The 16,921-nt window shown below is 46.0% G+C and overlaps 1 protein-coding gene and 1 long non-coding RNA gene across 2 annotated transcripts; one reads left to right on the top strand and one right to left on the bottom strand.

The window, feature by feature from the left end:
• Window positions 1-264: 264 nt before the first annotated feature.
• LOC123104203 (uncharacterized) lies at window positions 265-3,222 on the bottom strand. Its single transcript, XR_006450194.1, has 4 exons — window positions 2,445-3,222; window positions 1,910-2,001; window positions 1,007-1,067; window positions 265-888 (listed from the first exon to the last, which is right to left on the bottom strand). It is a non-coding gene; the product is annotated as an uncharacterized lncRNA (long non-coding RNA).
• A 9,822-nt stretch (window positions 3,223-13,044) lies between these two features.
• Window positions 13,045-15,503, top strand: LOC123104199 (cinnamoyl-CoA reductase 1). Its single transcript, XM_044525962.1, has 6 exons — window positions 13,045-13,334; window positions 13,415-13,584; window positions 13,926-14,111; window positions 14,274-14,439; window positions 14,740-14,929; window positions 15,021-15,503. The coding sequence occupies exons 1-6, from the start codon at window positions 13,208-13,210 to the stop codon at window positions 15,211-15,213; spliced, it is 1,032 nt and encodes a 343-aa protein (XP_044381897.1). The 5' UTR covers window positions 13,045-13,207; the 3' UTR covers window positions 15,214-15,503.
• Window positions 15,504-16,921: the final 1,418 nt, after the last annotated feature.

The following is a 16,921-nucleotide window of genomic DNA, read 5'->3' as shown; positions in this document are numbered from 1 at the left end:
CATGTATAAATCATGAAGAAAGCAATAGTAACATACTAAACGATCGGGTGCTAAGCTAATGAAATGGGTCATGTCAATCAGATCATTCACCTAATGATGTGATCCCATTAATCAAATAACAACTCCTTGTTCATGGTTAGGAAACATAACCATCTTTAATTAATGAGCTAGTCAAGTAGAGGCATACTAGTGACACTCTGTTTGTCTATGTATTCACACATATATTATGTTTCCGGTTAATACAATTCTAGCATGAATAATAAACATTTATCATGATATAAGGAAATAAATAATAACTTTATTATTGACTCTAGGGCATATTTCCTTCAGAGAAGACGTGTAACTTGAAACAGTTTGGTTCTTTCAACCCACCCAACTTTCTAAAACCATGTCATTTTAGATTTAGTATTTTGTAACTCATAACATGAATGCATCATTAATGGGTGTCAAAACTCAAAACTGGACCTTTTATTGAGAATCACCCGGGGGTGGGGGGGATCTCCCCCAGAGGTAGGAACGCCACGAGAAGACGTCCTCCTTGTCACTTGTCTCCATGAGACGGTGTGACAAAAGATCCAAATAAGAAATAAGGGCCCGGAGGGTTATTACAGAACATTGATCAACACTCCTAAACAACATATCATTGTGTGCTGCCCATATCTTCCATAGCAGTGCCATGAGGACCAAGGACCATGCTTTTTGTGTGTGTGTGTGGGAGGGGGGGGGGTGATGAGGCAGGGGAGCTTCCCAAAGCTCAGTGATATCGTCGGTCTGCGGCAGGACCCGATTCGTTGCCATATCATGTTGGCAAGTGGACATGTGACGAAGAGGTGCATGGAGTCTTTAGGTAACCTAACTCAAAACTGGATTGATCTCAGATTTGATACTCTGTAAAGAATAAAATATGATAGCAGATAAGAAAGTAAAACTAATAGTGCCCACTCTTTTCTGTCTGGTTTTGGCATTGTGCATAATTAGGAGAAGCAGTGGGAAAACTATATGTAACCTGTAGAAGCAGCCCACAGAATGCCCTTCTCCAAGGCAGGGTATACCTTGCAACACTGCAACTAAGAAGGAAAGAATACGAATGAATTAAGAGGGTGAGGGATCCCTGAAAAAATAAGCATGAAAAGACAATACGAACAACATACATATGTTGACGCAGGCAAAAGAAGCAGACCATGTAATGCATATATAATCTATTGCAGACCTTGCCAAGTAGAAACAGAGTGACAAGCTACACAGGATGCATCAATTTACATATTTTCAACACAGAAAGAGGGCACCAAAAAAATGCACTAAATTCAAGTAGACATAATGTAACTAACATCTGAACTGGAGCTATACTTTAGTTGGAAGAAAAGTACCGAGTATTAACACAATTTACTAATCATCATGCCTTGCTATTTATGCATGGTTCACATTCCAGGTTCATCTGCCAAGTGCTAAACATGGACCAAGTAACAGTTCCACATGCCAATATAAAATTTTGCTTACTCGCGCACAATATAGTAGACATGCACATAGGTTTACTTTGGATTGGACAAATGGAGGCTGGCATTAGTTTGAGGGTAACTCCAAATAACCAAAGCATAAAACATTGAGAACCATGTATATTTTCTACTTTTAACCTGAAAGTGGCATAAAATGAAACTGAAAGAAACAAAAATCAAAAAGTAAAGGTTTGACGTATTTCCAATAAAAACCCACTTTTCAAAGAAAATAGGATTATTTTAGTACACAATATAAGCCCTAGATCAGGAAACCATTGGGCATATAGGATACACAATGCGCAAACTATTGTATCATATTTAAACCAACATACACATGAAGCAGCAGTGCATTTTTTCCCTTCGAAACACGGAAATTGGCAACCACAAATAATAAGAGTGAGATCAGTTAGAAGCACCTTGATACTCTTTGACCTTGGCCATCTAAATATTCCAAATAGATGTAAGACCAGCCTGCTTTTCTTGAAGCATGACACATGACAAAATCATCCTGTGTAATGAGAAATGTGACTGGCTTCATCTTAAGTAGGCAATAATATATCTGAAAGGCATGTACTTGGCACCAAAATTCAGCACATATGTTTTTAATTTTTTACTTTTCTGTTACATTGACGCGGAATTGGACGAGGAGCTTCAGTAATAAAAAAATGGTTACCGTAATTTCCACTGAAGCTTATTGCAGAAAATTCAGTTTTTTTGTTGGTGAAAGTTAACATTGAAAAACATAATTCCCTGAATTCTAGATTGTATAGCTCTATCATCACAACAAGAATTTCAATAGAGAGATGATTACTAAGGGAAACTTCTTTTTCCACTATTTCTCATACACATATAGCTACAAAACATTGATTTGGGGGAACTTGGCACCAGGGACATACAATTCAACAATCATAACTTTACTACTCAGCAACGTGTGATCAAAGGGGAACTCACCTAGCACAACCAGCATGTCAACATTGTTTAATTCATCTCGTCTTGAGACCACTCAAGATTGCACATATGCTCATATCCAAGTGAGCTACTCTCTGAACCTGCATGTGAACCACCATTAAATAGGCAAGACTAATATTTCAGATAGGAGAGTGTCCAATGGAGAAAATTAAGAAACCCGATAATGTCAGGTTGTAAACAATTCCAGTGATAATGTCGGGTTGTAAAGGATTCCAGTGACAACAGCAAAGAATACGTGATGGCATGCTTTGACTAATGCGATGAAATTGAGTTTCAGTTTGCTATGGATGTCTCATGGATGGGTTTGTCTGAGAGGGACTGAATATAGAGGAGGCGGTGAATGAAGTCGCTGCCGGCGACGATGCCGAAGCCGATGTGCAGCTCCATATAGAATAGGACGACTAGCAGGCGGCTGCAGCGGGGCGCTGGGCAGAAGTGGAGATGGTGTGATGGCACGACGGCGCAGAGGATGCGGCAAGGCGGAGGCAGGGGCGGGGAGGAGCGGAGGAAGGATGGGGTCGGACAGCGGCAGGAGCACGCTACTCCATCTCCTCTGTTGTGCCATCGTCGATCCCTCTTCCCCTGGCACTGAACTCCGACACGGGAGCCACGAGAGGAGGTGGTGAAGGCGGAGCGGGCGAGGCGGCTGTGAGCGACGGGGAAGAGGAGGCGACGACGGCGGCATGGAGAAGAGGAGCCGGATGAGGAGGGAGGATGGAGAAAGAGGAGATATTTTCAGGGAGGATGGAGAAAGAGGAGATATTTTCTTTTCTCTCGCTACGCACCGCTCGCTCGGCACTGTTCATAGCCGACGACGTGGATGCAACGGTTCTGCCTAGTAACTCTTTCATCCTTTATAAGTTCAATTAAATAAAAATAAAAATAAATATTTGTCTGTCTGTTATCTGATTATCCGTGCAATATAAAATATCTCGAAAATAAAAATTCTTCAAATGCACTGAAAATTAAATATGATTTTTTCTAGAATATTTGAGGATTTATGGATCTGAGAACACACCAGGGGGTCAGCCACCTGCCCACGAGGGTGGAGGGCGCGCCTACCCCTCTAGGACGCGCCCCCTGCCTCGTGGGCCCACGATGGCCCTCCTCCACTTATTCCTGCACCCACACACTCCTTCTTCCTCCCCCAAATACGAATAACCAGCTCAAACCCGAGTCCAAACTCGTTTTGCTGCCATTTTCGATCTCCTTGCTTAAAGCACCTCTCACAAAACTGCTTGGGGAGATTGTTCCTTGGTATGTGACTCCCCCATTGGTCTAATTAGTTTTTGTTCTAGTGCTTTATTCATTGCAAATTTTTGCTGCTTAGGTGACCCTGTTCTTGAGCTTGCATGTCAAATTTATATGGTCAAAAGTAGTTTTGATGCATGATATAGGCCCTAGGCACTTGTAGGAGTAGTTACTATCAATATTATTGAGTTTGGTTTACTTTTATTTTGAAGTTACTAAAAAAATTCAGAATTTTTCATAGGAAGAAAAATGCTTAGGAAAATGTTCCAAGGTGGTTCTTCAAGGAAGCAAGGACCCAGGCTTGCAATGAGTGATGCTGATGAAGAGCCACCAAGAGACGCTCTAGTGCGTCCTTGTGAATGGCCTTCTGAGAACTTTATGGATCGAGCGGGAATTAAGGAAAAATTTAACGCATATTTGTGTAACGCTGATCTTGTGAGCTTCGAGGAAGAGAAGTGCAGCCAGTATCACACTCTCACTAGTTCCTTTGTGGGGAGGTTTGAATTTTCAACTTCACGTAATTCTCCACCTGTCCTGTTTGATCTTTATGATTAATCTTATACCATGGACTTCGAGGATTTTACCACTGCATGCAAACTTCCACAATGGGGTGGTATAAGGGATCCTCGCAAATCTGAATTTAGAGATTTTCTTGCCAACATAACTGTGGGAGAATCTAGAGATATTACACAGGCTACCATAGGGAGCATTCACTTTTCTGCTATACATTATTTTGCTCTCTTCATAGGTAGATGCATCAATGGTAAGGATGAGACATGTCACATGTGTGTCACCGACCTCAGTATTCTTAGGAGTGCTGTGTTAGGAGACAAATCATATAATTTGGGAGCCATTGTTGCACGTAGGTTGCATCTTAATAGACATAATGGAGATTTCTTTGGTGGAATTTATGCAACCCGCATAACTAATTTTCTTGGTATAGATATACACGAAGATGATATTGAATTACCACATGCTTATCTAGATTTTAATGCTATGGTTCATCACCAGTTTGTTGAGAGGAATGAATCACCTCTCCAGTACCGACTAATCTTTGACAGACGTTGTGCTGTCCGTATTACTCTCCCTGCTCCTGCCTTCTTTGATTATCAGGCAAGAGGAGGATATATTATTACCAGAGAGGAGGCAGATGAGTACGAGAGGAGAGAGGAGGCCGCTCGTCGCCATGCTGCAGCTCAGCAGGCAATAGCTGCTGCATCACAGTACGACCCCAGCTATTATTATGGATATCCGCCAGGTCAGCCGTGGCCATAGACCAACTTAGGCCAAAAGCCTAAGCTTGGGGGAGTACGTATTTCCCACCGACATTACATTTATGCTCGCATACTCATTGCTAGATGTCGGTGCTCATACTTTTTCATTGTATCATCCATGCTAGTTTATTTTCCTTTTTATGCTTTCTTCTTGTGTGTTTAATAAACCTTAAGAAAACCCCCCAAAAAAATTAGTTGTAGCTTTTAATTAGTTTACTTTCCATGCTTGTAGTAGTAATTAAAAAGAAAATCCAAAAAGATTTCATGTTCTTCTTTTGCTTGTGGGGAGCTTTCCCGTGTAAATAGTTTTATTTCTTTTCTTTTCTTTGGGGGTCGATAGGAGAAGACCATAATTAAATTGTTGAAGTGGCTCTTATATGCATTATTGTTTATCTGACAAAAGAGCCCATATTGCCTTGTCTTCTCCTATTTATTGAATGCTTGCAGATTCTAGCTTAGTCCAATGCACGTGCACTATTATTATTATTCACACTATTCGGTCGTGCAAGTGAAGGGCAATTATGATGAAATATGATGGACTGACTGAGATAAGAAAAGCTGGTATGAACTCGACCTCTTTTGTTTTTGTAAATATGATTAGTTCATCATTCCTGATTCAGCCTATTATGAATAAATATGTTTGCAATGACAACTAGAGATCATAGTTTCTTATGCCATGCTTGATTAGCTATGAGTTATAATGGTTTACCTTGCGTGCCAACATGCTATTAAAATGGTTATGATGTGGTATGATGGGGTGGTATCCTCCTCTGAATGATTTAAGTGACTTGACTTGGCACATGTTGACGCATGTAGTTGAAACAAAATCAACATAGCCTTCACGATATTTATGTTCATGGTGGATTATATCCTACTCATGCTTGCATTTGGTGTTGATTAATTTTAATGCATATTCATGACTGTTGTCGCTCTCTAGCTGGTCGCTTCCCAATCTTTTGCTAGCCTTCACCTGTACTAAGCGGGAATACTGCTTGTGCATCCAATCCCTTAAACCCCATAGTTATTCCATATGAGTCCACTATACCTACCTGTATACGGTATCTACCTGCCGTTCCAAGTAAATTTGTATGTGCCAAATTCTAAACCTTCAAATAAATATCCTGTTTTGTATGCTCGAATAGCTCATGTATCAACTAGGGTTGTTTGTATCTTCCATGTTAGGCGGGTTATTCTCAAGAGGAGTGGACTCCTCTCCTCACTCACGAAATAAATGGCTGGTCACCGGGATGTCCAGTCCCATGATTTATGCAAACTAAATCAAAATAATTGCAAACAAAACTCCCCCTAGGACTCTTGTTAGTTGGAGGCACTCGTTGTTTCGAGAAAGCCATGGATTGATGCTTGTTGGTGGAAGAGGGAGTATAAACTTTACCATTCTGTTTGGGAACCGCCTATAATGTGTGTAGCATGGAAGATATCGTCATCTCTTGGTTGTTATGTTGACGATGAAAGTATACCGCTTAAAATATTATTCACCTCTGTTTCAAAACCGAGCTCTGGCACCTCTACAAATCCCTGCTTCCCTCTGCGAAGAGCCTATCTATTTACTTTTATGTTGAGTCATCATCCTCTTATTAAAAAAGCACCAGTTGGAGAGCACCGTTGTCATTTTCATTCATTATTGTTAGTTTACATTGAGTATGACTTGACTGGATCTCTTTTACCATGAATTACAATGTCTAGTCAGTCCTTGGTCTTTAAATGTGCTCTATATTTATGTTTTGCGGTCTCAGAAAGGGCTAGCGAGATACCATCTTGTTATATCATATTATGATTGTTTTGAGAAAGTGTTGTCATCCGAGATTTATTATTATGGCTCGCTAGTTGATTTCGCTATTGATATGAGTAAACTTGAGACATATGCGTTATTGCAAATGTGGTTAGTTATAATCTTTGCTGAAAACTTGAATGCTGGCTTTACATATTTACAACAACAAGAGCAAACAGAGTTTGTAAAAGTTTTTCTTTATCACTTTCAGTTTGTCAACTGAATTGCTTGAGGACAAGCAATGGTTTAAGCTTAGATGAGTTGATACGTCTCCAATGTATCTACTTTTCCAAACACTTTTGCCCTTGTTTTGAACTCTAACTTGCATGATTTGAATGGAACTAACCCGGACTGACGCTATTTTCAGCAGAATTACCATGGTGTTATTTATGTGCAGGAGCAAACGTTCTTGGAATGACCTGAAACTTCACGGAGACACTTTTTAGAAAATAAGAAAAATACCTGCCAAAGATGAAGGCCAGGGGGCCCACCACCTTGCCACGAGTCTGGGGAACGCGCGCCCCTACCTCGTGGGCCCCCTGTTGCCTCTCCGACTCCAACTCCACCTCCATATATTGAATTTCTGGGAGAAAAAAAATCAGAGAGAAAAAATCATCATGTTTTACGATATGGAGCCACCGCCAAGCCCTAAAACCTCCCGGAAGGGCTGATCTGGAGTCCGTTCGGGGCTCCGGAGAGGGGAATCTGTCGCCATCATCATCATCAACCATCCTCCATCACCAATTTCATGATGCTCACCGCCGTGCGTGAGTAATTCCATCGTAGGCTTGCTGGACGGCGATGGGCTGGATGGGATCTATCATGTAATCGAGTTAGTTTTGTTAGGGTTTGATCCCTAGTGTCCACTATGTTCTGAGATTGATGTTGCTATGACTTTGCTATGCTTAATGCTTGTCACTAGGGTTCGAGTGCCATGATTTCAGATCTGAACCTATTATGTTTTCATCAATATATGAGTGTTCTTGATCCTATCCTGCAAGTCTATAATCACCTATTATGTGTTATGATCCGTTAACCCCGAAGTGACAATAATCGGGATACTTACCGGTGATGACCGTAGTTTGAGGAGTTCATGTATTCACTATGTGTTAATGCTTTGTTCCGGTTCTCTATTAAAAGGAGACCTTAATATCCCTTAGTTTTCGTAAGGACCCCGCTACCACGGGAGGGTAGGACAAAAGATGTCATGCAAGTTCTTTTCCATAAGCACGTATGACTATGTTCGGAATACATGCCTACATTATATCAATGAACTGGAGCTAGTTCTATGTCACCCTAGGTTATGACTGTTACATGATGAACCGCATCCGGCATAATTCTTCATCACTGATCCATTGCCTACAAGCTTTCCATATATTCTTCGCTTATTTACTTTTACCGTTACCTTTTGCTACCGTTATCACTACTATCATATTACTTTGTTACTAAACACTTTGCTGCAGATATTAAGTTTCCAGGTGTGGTTGAATTGACAACTCAGCTGCTAATACTTGAGGATATTCTTTGACTCCCCTTGTGTCGAATCAATAAATTTGGGTTGAATACTCTACCCTCGAAAACTGTTGCGATCCCCTATACTTGTGGGTTATCAGGGAGATAAGGGTATGTGATGGGTACTTGGTATATTGACTTTTGCGTAGACCTCCCCGGCAACGGCGCCAGAAATCCTTCTTGCTACCTCTTGAGCACTGCGTTGGTTTTCCCCAAAAAGGAAGGGATGATGCAGCAAAGTAGCGTAAGTATTTCCCTCAGTTTTTGAGAACCAAGGTATCAATCCAGTAGGAGGCTATGCGCCAGTCCCTCGTACCTGCACAAAACAAATAAATCCTCGCAACCAACACGATAAGGGGTTGTCAATCCCTACACGGCCACTTACAAGAGTGAGATCTGATAGATATGATAAGATAATATTTTTGATATTTTTGTGATAAAGATGCAAAGTAAAATAAAAGCAAAGTAAAAGCAAAGGAAATAACTAAGTATTGAGAGATTAATATGATGGAGATAGACCCAGGGGCCATAGGTTTCACTAGTGGCTTCTCTCGAGAGCATAATTATTCTATGGTGGGTGAACAAATTACTGTTGAGCAATTGATAGAATTGAGCATAGTTATGAGAATATCTAGGTATGATCATGTATATAGGCATCACGTTCGAGACAAGTAGACCGACTCCTGCCTGCATCTACTACTATTACTCCACTCATCGACCGCTATCCAGCATGCATCTAGAGTATTAAGTTAATGAAAACAGAGTAACACGTTAAGCAAGATGACATGATGTAGAGGGATAAACTCATGCAATATGATGAAAACCCCATCTTGTTATCCTCGATGGCAACAATACAATACGTGCCTTGCTGCCCCTACTGTCACTGGGAAAGGACACCGCAAGATTGAACCCAAAGCTAAGCACTTCTCCCATTGCAAGAAAGAACAATCTAGTAGGCCAAACCAAACTAATAATTTGAAGAGATTTGCAAAGATAACCAATCATACATAAAAGAATTCAGAGAAGATTCAAATATTGTTCGTAGATAGACCTGATCATAAACCCACAATTCATCGATCTCAACAAACACACCGCAAAAAGAAGATTACATCGGATAGTTCTCCACAAGAGAGGGGGAGAACATTGTATTGAGATCTAAAAAGAAAGAAGAAGCCATCTAGCTACTAACTATGGACCCGTAGGTCCGAGGTGAACTACTCACACTTCATCGGAGGGGCTATGGTGTTGATGTAGAAGCCCTCCGTGATCGATGCCCCCTCCGGCGGAGCTCCGGAACAGGCCTCAAGATGGGATCTCGTGGATACAGAAAGTTACGGCGATGAAATTAGGGTTTTGGCTCCGTATCTAATCGTTTGGGGGCACGTAGGTATATATAGGAGGAAGGAGTACGTCGATGGAGCAACAGGGGGCCCACGAGGGTGGAGGGCGCACCTGGGGGGTAGGCGCGCCCCCTACCTCGTGGCCTCCTCTTTTGTGTCTTGATGTAGGGTCCAAGTCTCATGGGTCTTGTTCGTTGAGAAAATCACGTTCCTGAAGGTTTCATTCCGTTTGGACTCCGTTTGATATTCCTTTTCTTCGAAACCCTAAAACAGGCAAAAAACAGCAATTCTGGGCTGGGCCTCCGGTTAATAGGTTAGTCCCAAAAATAATATAAAAGTGGATAATAAAGCCTAATAATGTCCAAAACAATAGATAATATAGCATGGAGCAATCAAAAATTACAGATACGTTGGAGACGTATCACACCGCGCGGAGCAGTTCGCCCGGATCTAGTCGGCGCATGCCCTTGTTGCCCGATCTATGGCTGTCCTGACCCCAACCGCTCCGCCTCCTGCGTCTCCCGCCTCCGACTCTGGCGGTGGTCGTGGGCACGGGCGCGGTCATCGCCGCGGGCGTGGCAGCCCGGGTGCCTCCTCGTCCACGACCCCGACGGCTGGTGCTCCTGGCGCACCAGTCCTCCCGAGCCACGCTCCTGGCACCAACTCCTGGACGGGCATGGTGCAAGCGTAGCCCATGCCCTAGCGTGCTCCCGACGCTGGTGTGCTCGGGCCCCGTCCTGGCATACCTCACCAGCAGGCCTACTTCGTCGGGCCAACTGCACCTGTTCCGCCTCCCTATGGCTACGAGGCCTATGGCCCGCCCCCTGAGTTCGTCTATGGTTTGCCTGGCGCGAGCTCCAGCTCTGCGCCTTCGCCACCGCAATGGTGGCCCTGGGACATGGAGGCTCTACAGGCTGCTCTGCAGGCCACGACATCTGCTTCGTCATCCTCTGGTAGCTCGGACTGGTATTTGGACTCCGGCGCAACAACCCACATGACTGGCGCACTGTTCAACCCACGGATCGCAGGGCTCCGGCGCCGCCGCGCTACATCCCTGCCCCTATTAAGGTGCCCGCTGGCGCGCTGCCATCCAGCCCTGCGCCTGTTGCTTCTCCGATCACCGCCCTGCGAGCCACTGGGTCTCCCTCGGGCGGATCTGGCGCGCCTCCATCAGATTCAAGCACAGCCGCTAGATCCTTCACGGACGGTCCGTCTGCGCTCTCCTCTGGCGCGCATCCGTCGGGTTCAAGCACATCCGCTAGATTGGGATCGCACGCCCCTGCCTCGCTCACCTCCTCCGCCCACTGAGCGTTCAAGCGCAGCCGTCCGCGGGGCATCCGAGGGCTCTCCTTCATCTTCCTCGTCTACGCCCTCGCCGCCCGCCGCTCCCGCGTGCATGCTCACCCGCGGGCGTGCTGTCATCCATCGCCCCAGCTAGCGCTACGCCAACGACTACGTCTGTGTCGCCATTGTCTCTCCACCACCAGACGCCTCCCCGCTGCCTCGCTCCGTCCGTGATGCACTCCGAGACCCCAACTGGGTTTTCGCCATGCAGGAGGAGTTCGCAGCGCTCATCAGCAACTGCACTTGGGAGCTCGTCCCCCGTCCGCCACGCGCCAATATCATCACCGGAAAATGGGTTTTCCGGCACAAAACACGCCGCGATGGCTCCCTCGAGTGCTACAAGGCCCGTTGGGTTGTCCGCGGCTTCAACTAGCGCGCCGGTGTCGACTACGGGGAAACTTTCTCACCCGTGGTGAAGCCTGCCACCATTCGCACTGTGCTCACTCTCGCTGCGTCGCGCTCCTGGCCAGTGCATCAACTGGTCGTGAAGAATGCATTCTTGCATGGTACACTTCAGGAGGAGGTGTTCTGTCTACAACCCGCCGGCTTTGTGGACGCCGACAAGCCTGACCATGTGTGCCGCCTTGCCAAATCCCTTTATGGGCTTAAGCAAGCGCCGCGCGCCTGGTTTTTTTGGTTCGCCAGCTTCCTCACCTCCATCGACTTCGCCGCCACGCGCTCTGACACCTCCTTCTTCACCTTCTCGGGCGGCACGGACGCCACCTACCTCCTACTGTATGTGGATGATATCATCCTCACTGCCTCGTCGGCCGCCCTCCTTCGCCGCATCATCACCAACCTCACAAGCGTGTTTGCCATGAAAGACTTGGGCCCGCTCCACTTCTTCCTGGGCATTCAGGTGACCCGCTCGGCGTCCGGCTTCTTCCTCTCACAAGCCCAGTATGCCGAGGACATCCTCAAGCATGCTGGCATGGACAACTGCAAGGCTGCGCCTACACCCGTGGACACCAAGGCCAAGCTCTCCGCTGCCACCGGGCCGCGCGTCGCCTCCGCCTCCGCCTACCGCAGTCTGGCCGGGGCCTTGCAATACCTGACGATCACGCGCCCTGAGCTCGCGTACGCGGTCCAGCAGATCTGCCTCCACATGCATGATCCGCGGGAGTGTCACCACGCTCTGCTCAAACGCGCGCTCCGGTATGTGCATGGCACGGCCGACCTCGGTCTTCATCTTCGGGCTTCCTCGACTCTCGAGCTCCACGCCTACACCGACGCTGACTGGGTCGGCTGCCCCGACACGCGCCGCCCCACGTCAGGGTTCTGCGTGTTCCTGGGTGATGCTCTCGTCTCCTGGTCCGCGAAGCGACAGGCCACTGTCTCGGGTTCCAGTGCAGAGGCGGAATACCGAGTCGTCGCCAACGCCGTCGCGGAATGCGTCTGGCTTCGTCAACCGCTTGGTGAGCTCCGGTGCACGGTGACCACGGCGACGCTGGTCTACTGCGACAACATCTCGGCAGTGTATCTCTCCAGCAACCCCGTTCACCATCGGTGCACCAAGCACATCGAGTTGGACATCCATTTCGTCCGTGAACGCGTGGCCCTCGGCGAGTTCCGCGTCATGCACATTCCGACTCGCCAGCAGTTTGCGGACGTGATGACGAAAGGGCTGCCCACCGATGTCTTCACCGAGTTTCGCTCCAGTCTTTGTGTCTCCTCACCATCGTGGGTTCGTGCTCTCCCTGTAACTCTATATGAACTGCCCCAGAGGCAATACGATCTGTGTGTTCGATCTCTCTCTGTCTTCACTCCAGATGGGAATCGAAATCAAGTCACCCAAGAAGCAGGCCATAGAATTATGCTCGGCCCAAAGACCATCTAGCCAAGTGCAAGTTTCTGTCAAATGATGGAACATCTATATTTATTCCTGTTTCTCAAAAAAAATCTATATTTATTTCTATTTTTGTACATGTTTTTTTGTCTCAACCAACCGTTGAACCAGTGAACCGGTGGTCCGACCTGTTAAAACCAGAACCAATGGGCTCACCGGTTCGATTTTTTAACTATAATATGCCTACACCGGAAATGTCATCGGAAATCTTTGTCAGCGGCGTTGCCCCCCACTTTGTTAGTGCGCGTGAAGCCATCCACACGAGCCGCTTGTGGCGAGAGACAGAGAGTCAAGAAAGGCGGGGCCCGTTTGTCCCGTGAGAAACGATAACGAAAACTCTCGCGTCCTCTCACCTTCTCTGAACTCTGAACTCTGAACAACAACAGGAGATGGCGACGTCGTCCCCGCCGCCGCCCCGCGTGTGCGTCACCGGCGGCAACGGGTTCATAGGCTCGTGGCTCGTCAAGCTGCTCCTCTCCCGCGGCTACGCCGTCCACGCCACCGTCCGCGACCCACGTACGCAGCCACCCCTGACGACACTGCTCAATTTCTGCATCTTGTTAATCTTCCGGGTCGATGCATGGTTTCTCTTGCAGGTGATCCGAAGAACGCGTTCCTGACGCAGCTGGACGGAGCCCCGGCGAATCTGCGGCTGTTCAAGGCGGACATGCTCGACTACGAGACGGTGGCGGCCGCGTTCGCCGGCTGCGAGGGCGTGTTCCATGTCGCCACTCCAGTGCCCGACCAAAAGATGGTTGATCCACAGGCAAGTGCAAATTCGCTTAACTGCAACTATTCCAAATTTATTCAAGCTATATCTGAAAAAAAATAGTAACTGTTAGTATTATTCAAGCTAGACCTGAAAAAAATACTGACTGTTAGTTTGGGATGGAATCGAAGAAGTGCAAGAGAAGAGGAATGTGTTTTGGATGAGCTCAGAGTTTGACTGCGAGTGCCACTGGTCACTGATGTCAAGATGCTTTTCTTCTCAGAGCTGATTCTTTTCAATAAAAAAATGAATAAAATCTTCATTCAGAAAACTCTGTGCTTCTAGAGATAACCCCTTCCTGCTGTTATTACTGATAATAAACTTGAAAAATTGTGCAGAAAGAGATGATGGAACCTGCTGTCAAGGGCACCATGAATGTGCTCAAGGCTTGCTCAGCTATGCAAGTTCATAAACTCATCGTGGTCTCGTCCATCGCCACTAATTGCTTCAACCCGGATTGGCCTCGAGATAAAATCAAAGATGAGACCTGCTGGTCAGACAAGGAGTTTTGCAGACAGACTGAGGTCAGCGCTCAGCAATTAATCAATGATGGTGAATTAGTAAATGCACCAAGTGCATGCCCCAGGAGATTAAAATCTGCCACCAAAATCTTAAGAGAGTAACATCTTCAGTTTTACCGAGTTCTTGTCAGGGGTAAGTGTTATTATTCATGTTTGTGTTGGCAGAACTGGTATTCTCTTGCAAAGACTGAAGCCGAGGAGATGGCCCTGGAATACGGAGAGAAGAACGGGCTGCACGTCGTCACATTTTGCCCTGGTCTGGTTTTCGGCCCTCTGTTGCAGCATGTGGCGGTCAACACCAGCAGCAAGGTCCTCGTCTACATGATAAAAGGTTCCACTCCTCAGCTCATGCATCACAAGGATACATAATCATTTTGTGCATTGCACATCACATATGGTTAGTACTATACTATTGGAAACCAAAGCCGGTTGTTTTCCTTCCGTTGTGCTCTTGTTGTCGAAGTACAGCAGAGCAATGAAGTTCAGAACAAAAAATGACGCCGGAGGAGTTCCTCGGCTTTTATATTAAAAGTGTATTAAGACAGCCTCGGTTTTAATGAAGTTCAGAGCATGACCTTTTAAAATACACATCCTTGTGCCTAATGTAATTCCATCATATGTCCGATCGCAGGAGGCCCCGACACGATGAACAACAAGTTCTTTCCCATAGTAGACGTTCGTGATATCGCCGACGCATTGCTCCTGTTGTACAACAAGGCAGGGCCATCTGAGAGATACATATGCTCACTGGACCAAATGGACCTAAAGGATTTGCTGGCAATCATGAAGAACATGTACCCTAGCTACACTTATGTAGACAAGTAAGTGTCATAGCATGAAGACTATCAACACCATGTCATAGCTTGCTTATCATATACAAAGGATTTTCATTACGAAATTTTGGGTTGGCAGGATGGTTGATGTGGATTTTAACGTTGGAGTCACTTCGGAAAAGCTGAAGAATTTAGGGTGGAAACCAAGGAAGTTGGAGGAGACACTCGCGGATAGTATCGAATCCTATAAAAAAGCAGGGCTTCTTGGGGTTTCAGATGACGAACCATGCCGGCTTCCATTCATCTACCGAATGCCGCCTATCCAGGAATGAGAATGATCCCATTATCGTGACATTGATTCTGCATTTGGCCTGAAACATCGTGTAATGTGTTTCGCAAGAATAAGCAAGAGTTAGGTCTCTATTTCTCGACTACTCCACTTGTCCATTCAAGATGGATGCAAATGCAAATATTGTGTATTTGTGCTCACTTTCGTCAAGAGAAAGCGGACTCCGGAGAAGTACTCTCAAAGCAGTGACTCCAGATTTATGAACATACCGTCTGGTCAAAATGCTGATATGAAAGTCCAGTAATGAGGAATAATAGAGATATTGTTTCTTAATTTTGATATGGCTCCTATGTCAAACTCAAAACCTCTCTCTCTCTCTCTCTCTCTCTCCAGTTCAGCTTCGTACACTACTAAGATAAAGAGAGTTATATCTTATTATACACAATAAGTTTTAGATTATTAAAGATAAAGAGTATCTCTTCCAGTTGGGTGGTCTCTGCACCCGAGGGTGAACAGTTGATTATTGGTTCATGACTTATTTTGACAAACTATGGCTGCCACAAAAGGTGTGGCGAACAAAGGGACTGTTTAGTTTGTGACTAAGATTGTCCTAGGTTGTCACGCCTAAGGTTAGACAAATTTGACCAACTTAGAAAGATGTTTGGTTCAAGCCTCACCTTAGTCAAGTTTTTTTTGCCAGAATAGGATCCCACATCACATACCTCAAAAAGTGCAGAAAAATTCCCTTAGACTTGCCAATTTGTGACTGCCATTTTATTGAACTAACCTTAGTCAAGTTTGCCAAGAATGTGTAGCAAAGTGTGGCACTGCAAGGCCTAGAACCTAACATCTCCAAAATGGCTATCACAAGTGTGGCAAGATTTCACAAAAAACTGAGCCTATGACATGTGGACCATGTAGTTAGAAAAAGCGTGGCAAGCCATAAATGTGGCAATGAACCAAACACATACCTAAGATTTTATAGCATCCATTAAGTTAGGCGTGACAACCTTAGGCATCTCCAATGCGCAGTGGCGTAGTCAGGATGTTGAGTCAGGGGGTCCCATTAACAAAATAATTCACCACAAATACAACATGCCACTGTAAGTATACATAGTTTATCAAAACTACATGGGCGTGTTTGGTTGCCCACATTAGGCCCAACTAGGCCGCGTTGGGCCAAGAAAAGTGTGTTTGGTTGCATACGTGGTGGGCTAGCTCGCATCAGCATGAACCTTAAAGCAGCCTAGAGCCTGGCTCACTGGAAAACCCTCGAATCAGCAATTTCCAGCGAGTCGGGCTTAGTGTGGCGCAAGCTCGCACACGAGGGTGCAACCCGAAAGAGAGTGGGGATGGCAGGATATGGAAATCGGGAGCGGCGACATGGCGCCAAATCTAGCCTCACCCCCCATTTACTCGGTCACCACTACCTCTAGGACAACCACTTCCTCTAGCCTCACCATCGGCGGCGGCGGCAACTCATATCTGCGCAAAGCGGCGACGAAGGTGGTGGACGCGGCAACAACACTATCTGACAGTAGGAGTTGGTGCTCCCCTTCCCGTTGGCCATCGCCGAGTCACCCTTGAATCAGCCATGCCCCCCTTCGTCGTCCTCGTCTCCGATGCCGGTAAGAAATGCCCCCCTCTCCCCTATGTTAGGTTGGTTGTTAGGATCGTTTTCCCCATTGCTCAATGGACCCTCGATGTCGACTAGGTTATGGATGCATGGATGAGTCTGGTAGTACAGGCAA

This window comes from Triticum aestivum, chromosome 5A (genome assembly GCF_018294505.1).
Source record: "Triticum aestivum cultivar Chinese Spring chromosome 5A, IWGSC CS RefSeq v2.1, whole genome shotgun sequence".
Classification (NCBI taxonomy): Eukaryota; Viridiplantae; Streptophyta; class Magnoliopsida; order Poales; family Poaceae; genus Triticum; species Triticum aestivum.
The sequence above is the reverse complement of the archived record's forward strand: the minus strand, read 5'-3'. Positions and strand labels throughout refer to the sequence as shown.

Bases quoted from the DNA above. Each gene is read 5' to 3' on its own strand.
- LOC123104199 (XM_044525962.1), top strand. From the start codon at position 13,208: ATGGCGACGTCGTCCCCGCCGCCGCCCCGCGTGTGCGTCACCGGCGGC. The intron at 13,335-13,414 runs GTACGCAGCCAC...TTTCTCTTGCAG, and splicing joins CGCCACCGTCCGCGACCCAC to GTGATCCGAAGAACGCGTTC. The intron at 13,585-13,925 runs GCAAGTGCAAAT...AAAATTGTGCAG, and splicing joins AAAAGATGGTTGATCCACAG to AAAGAGATGATGGAACCTGC.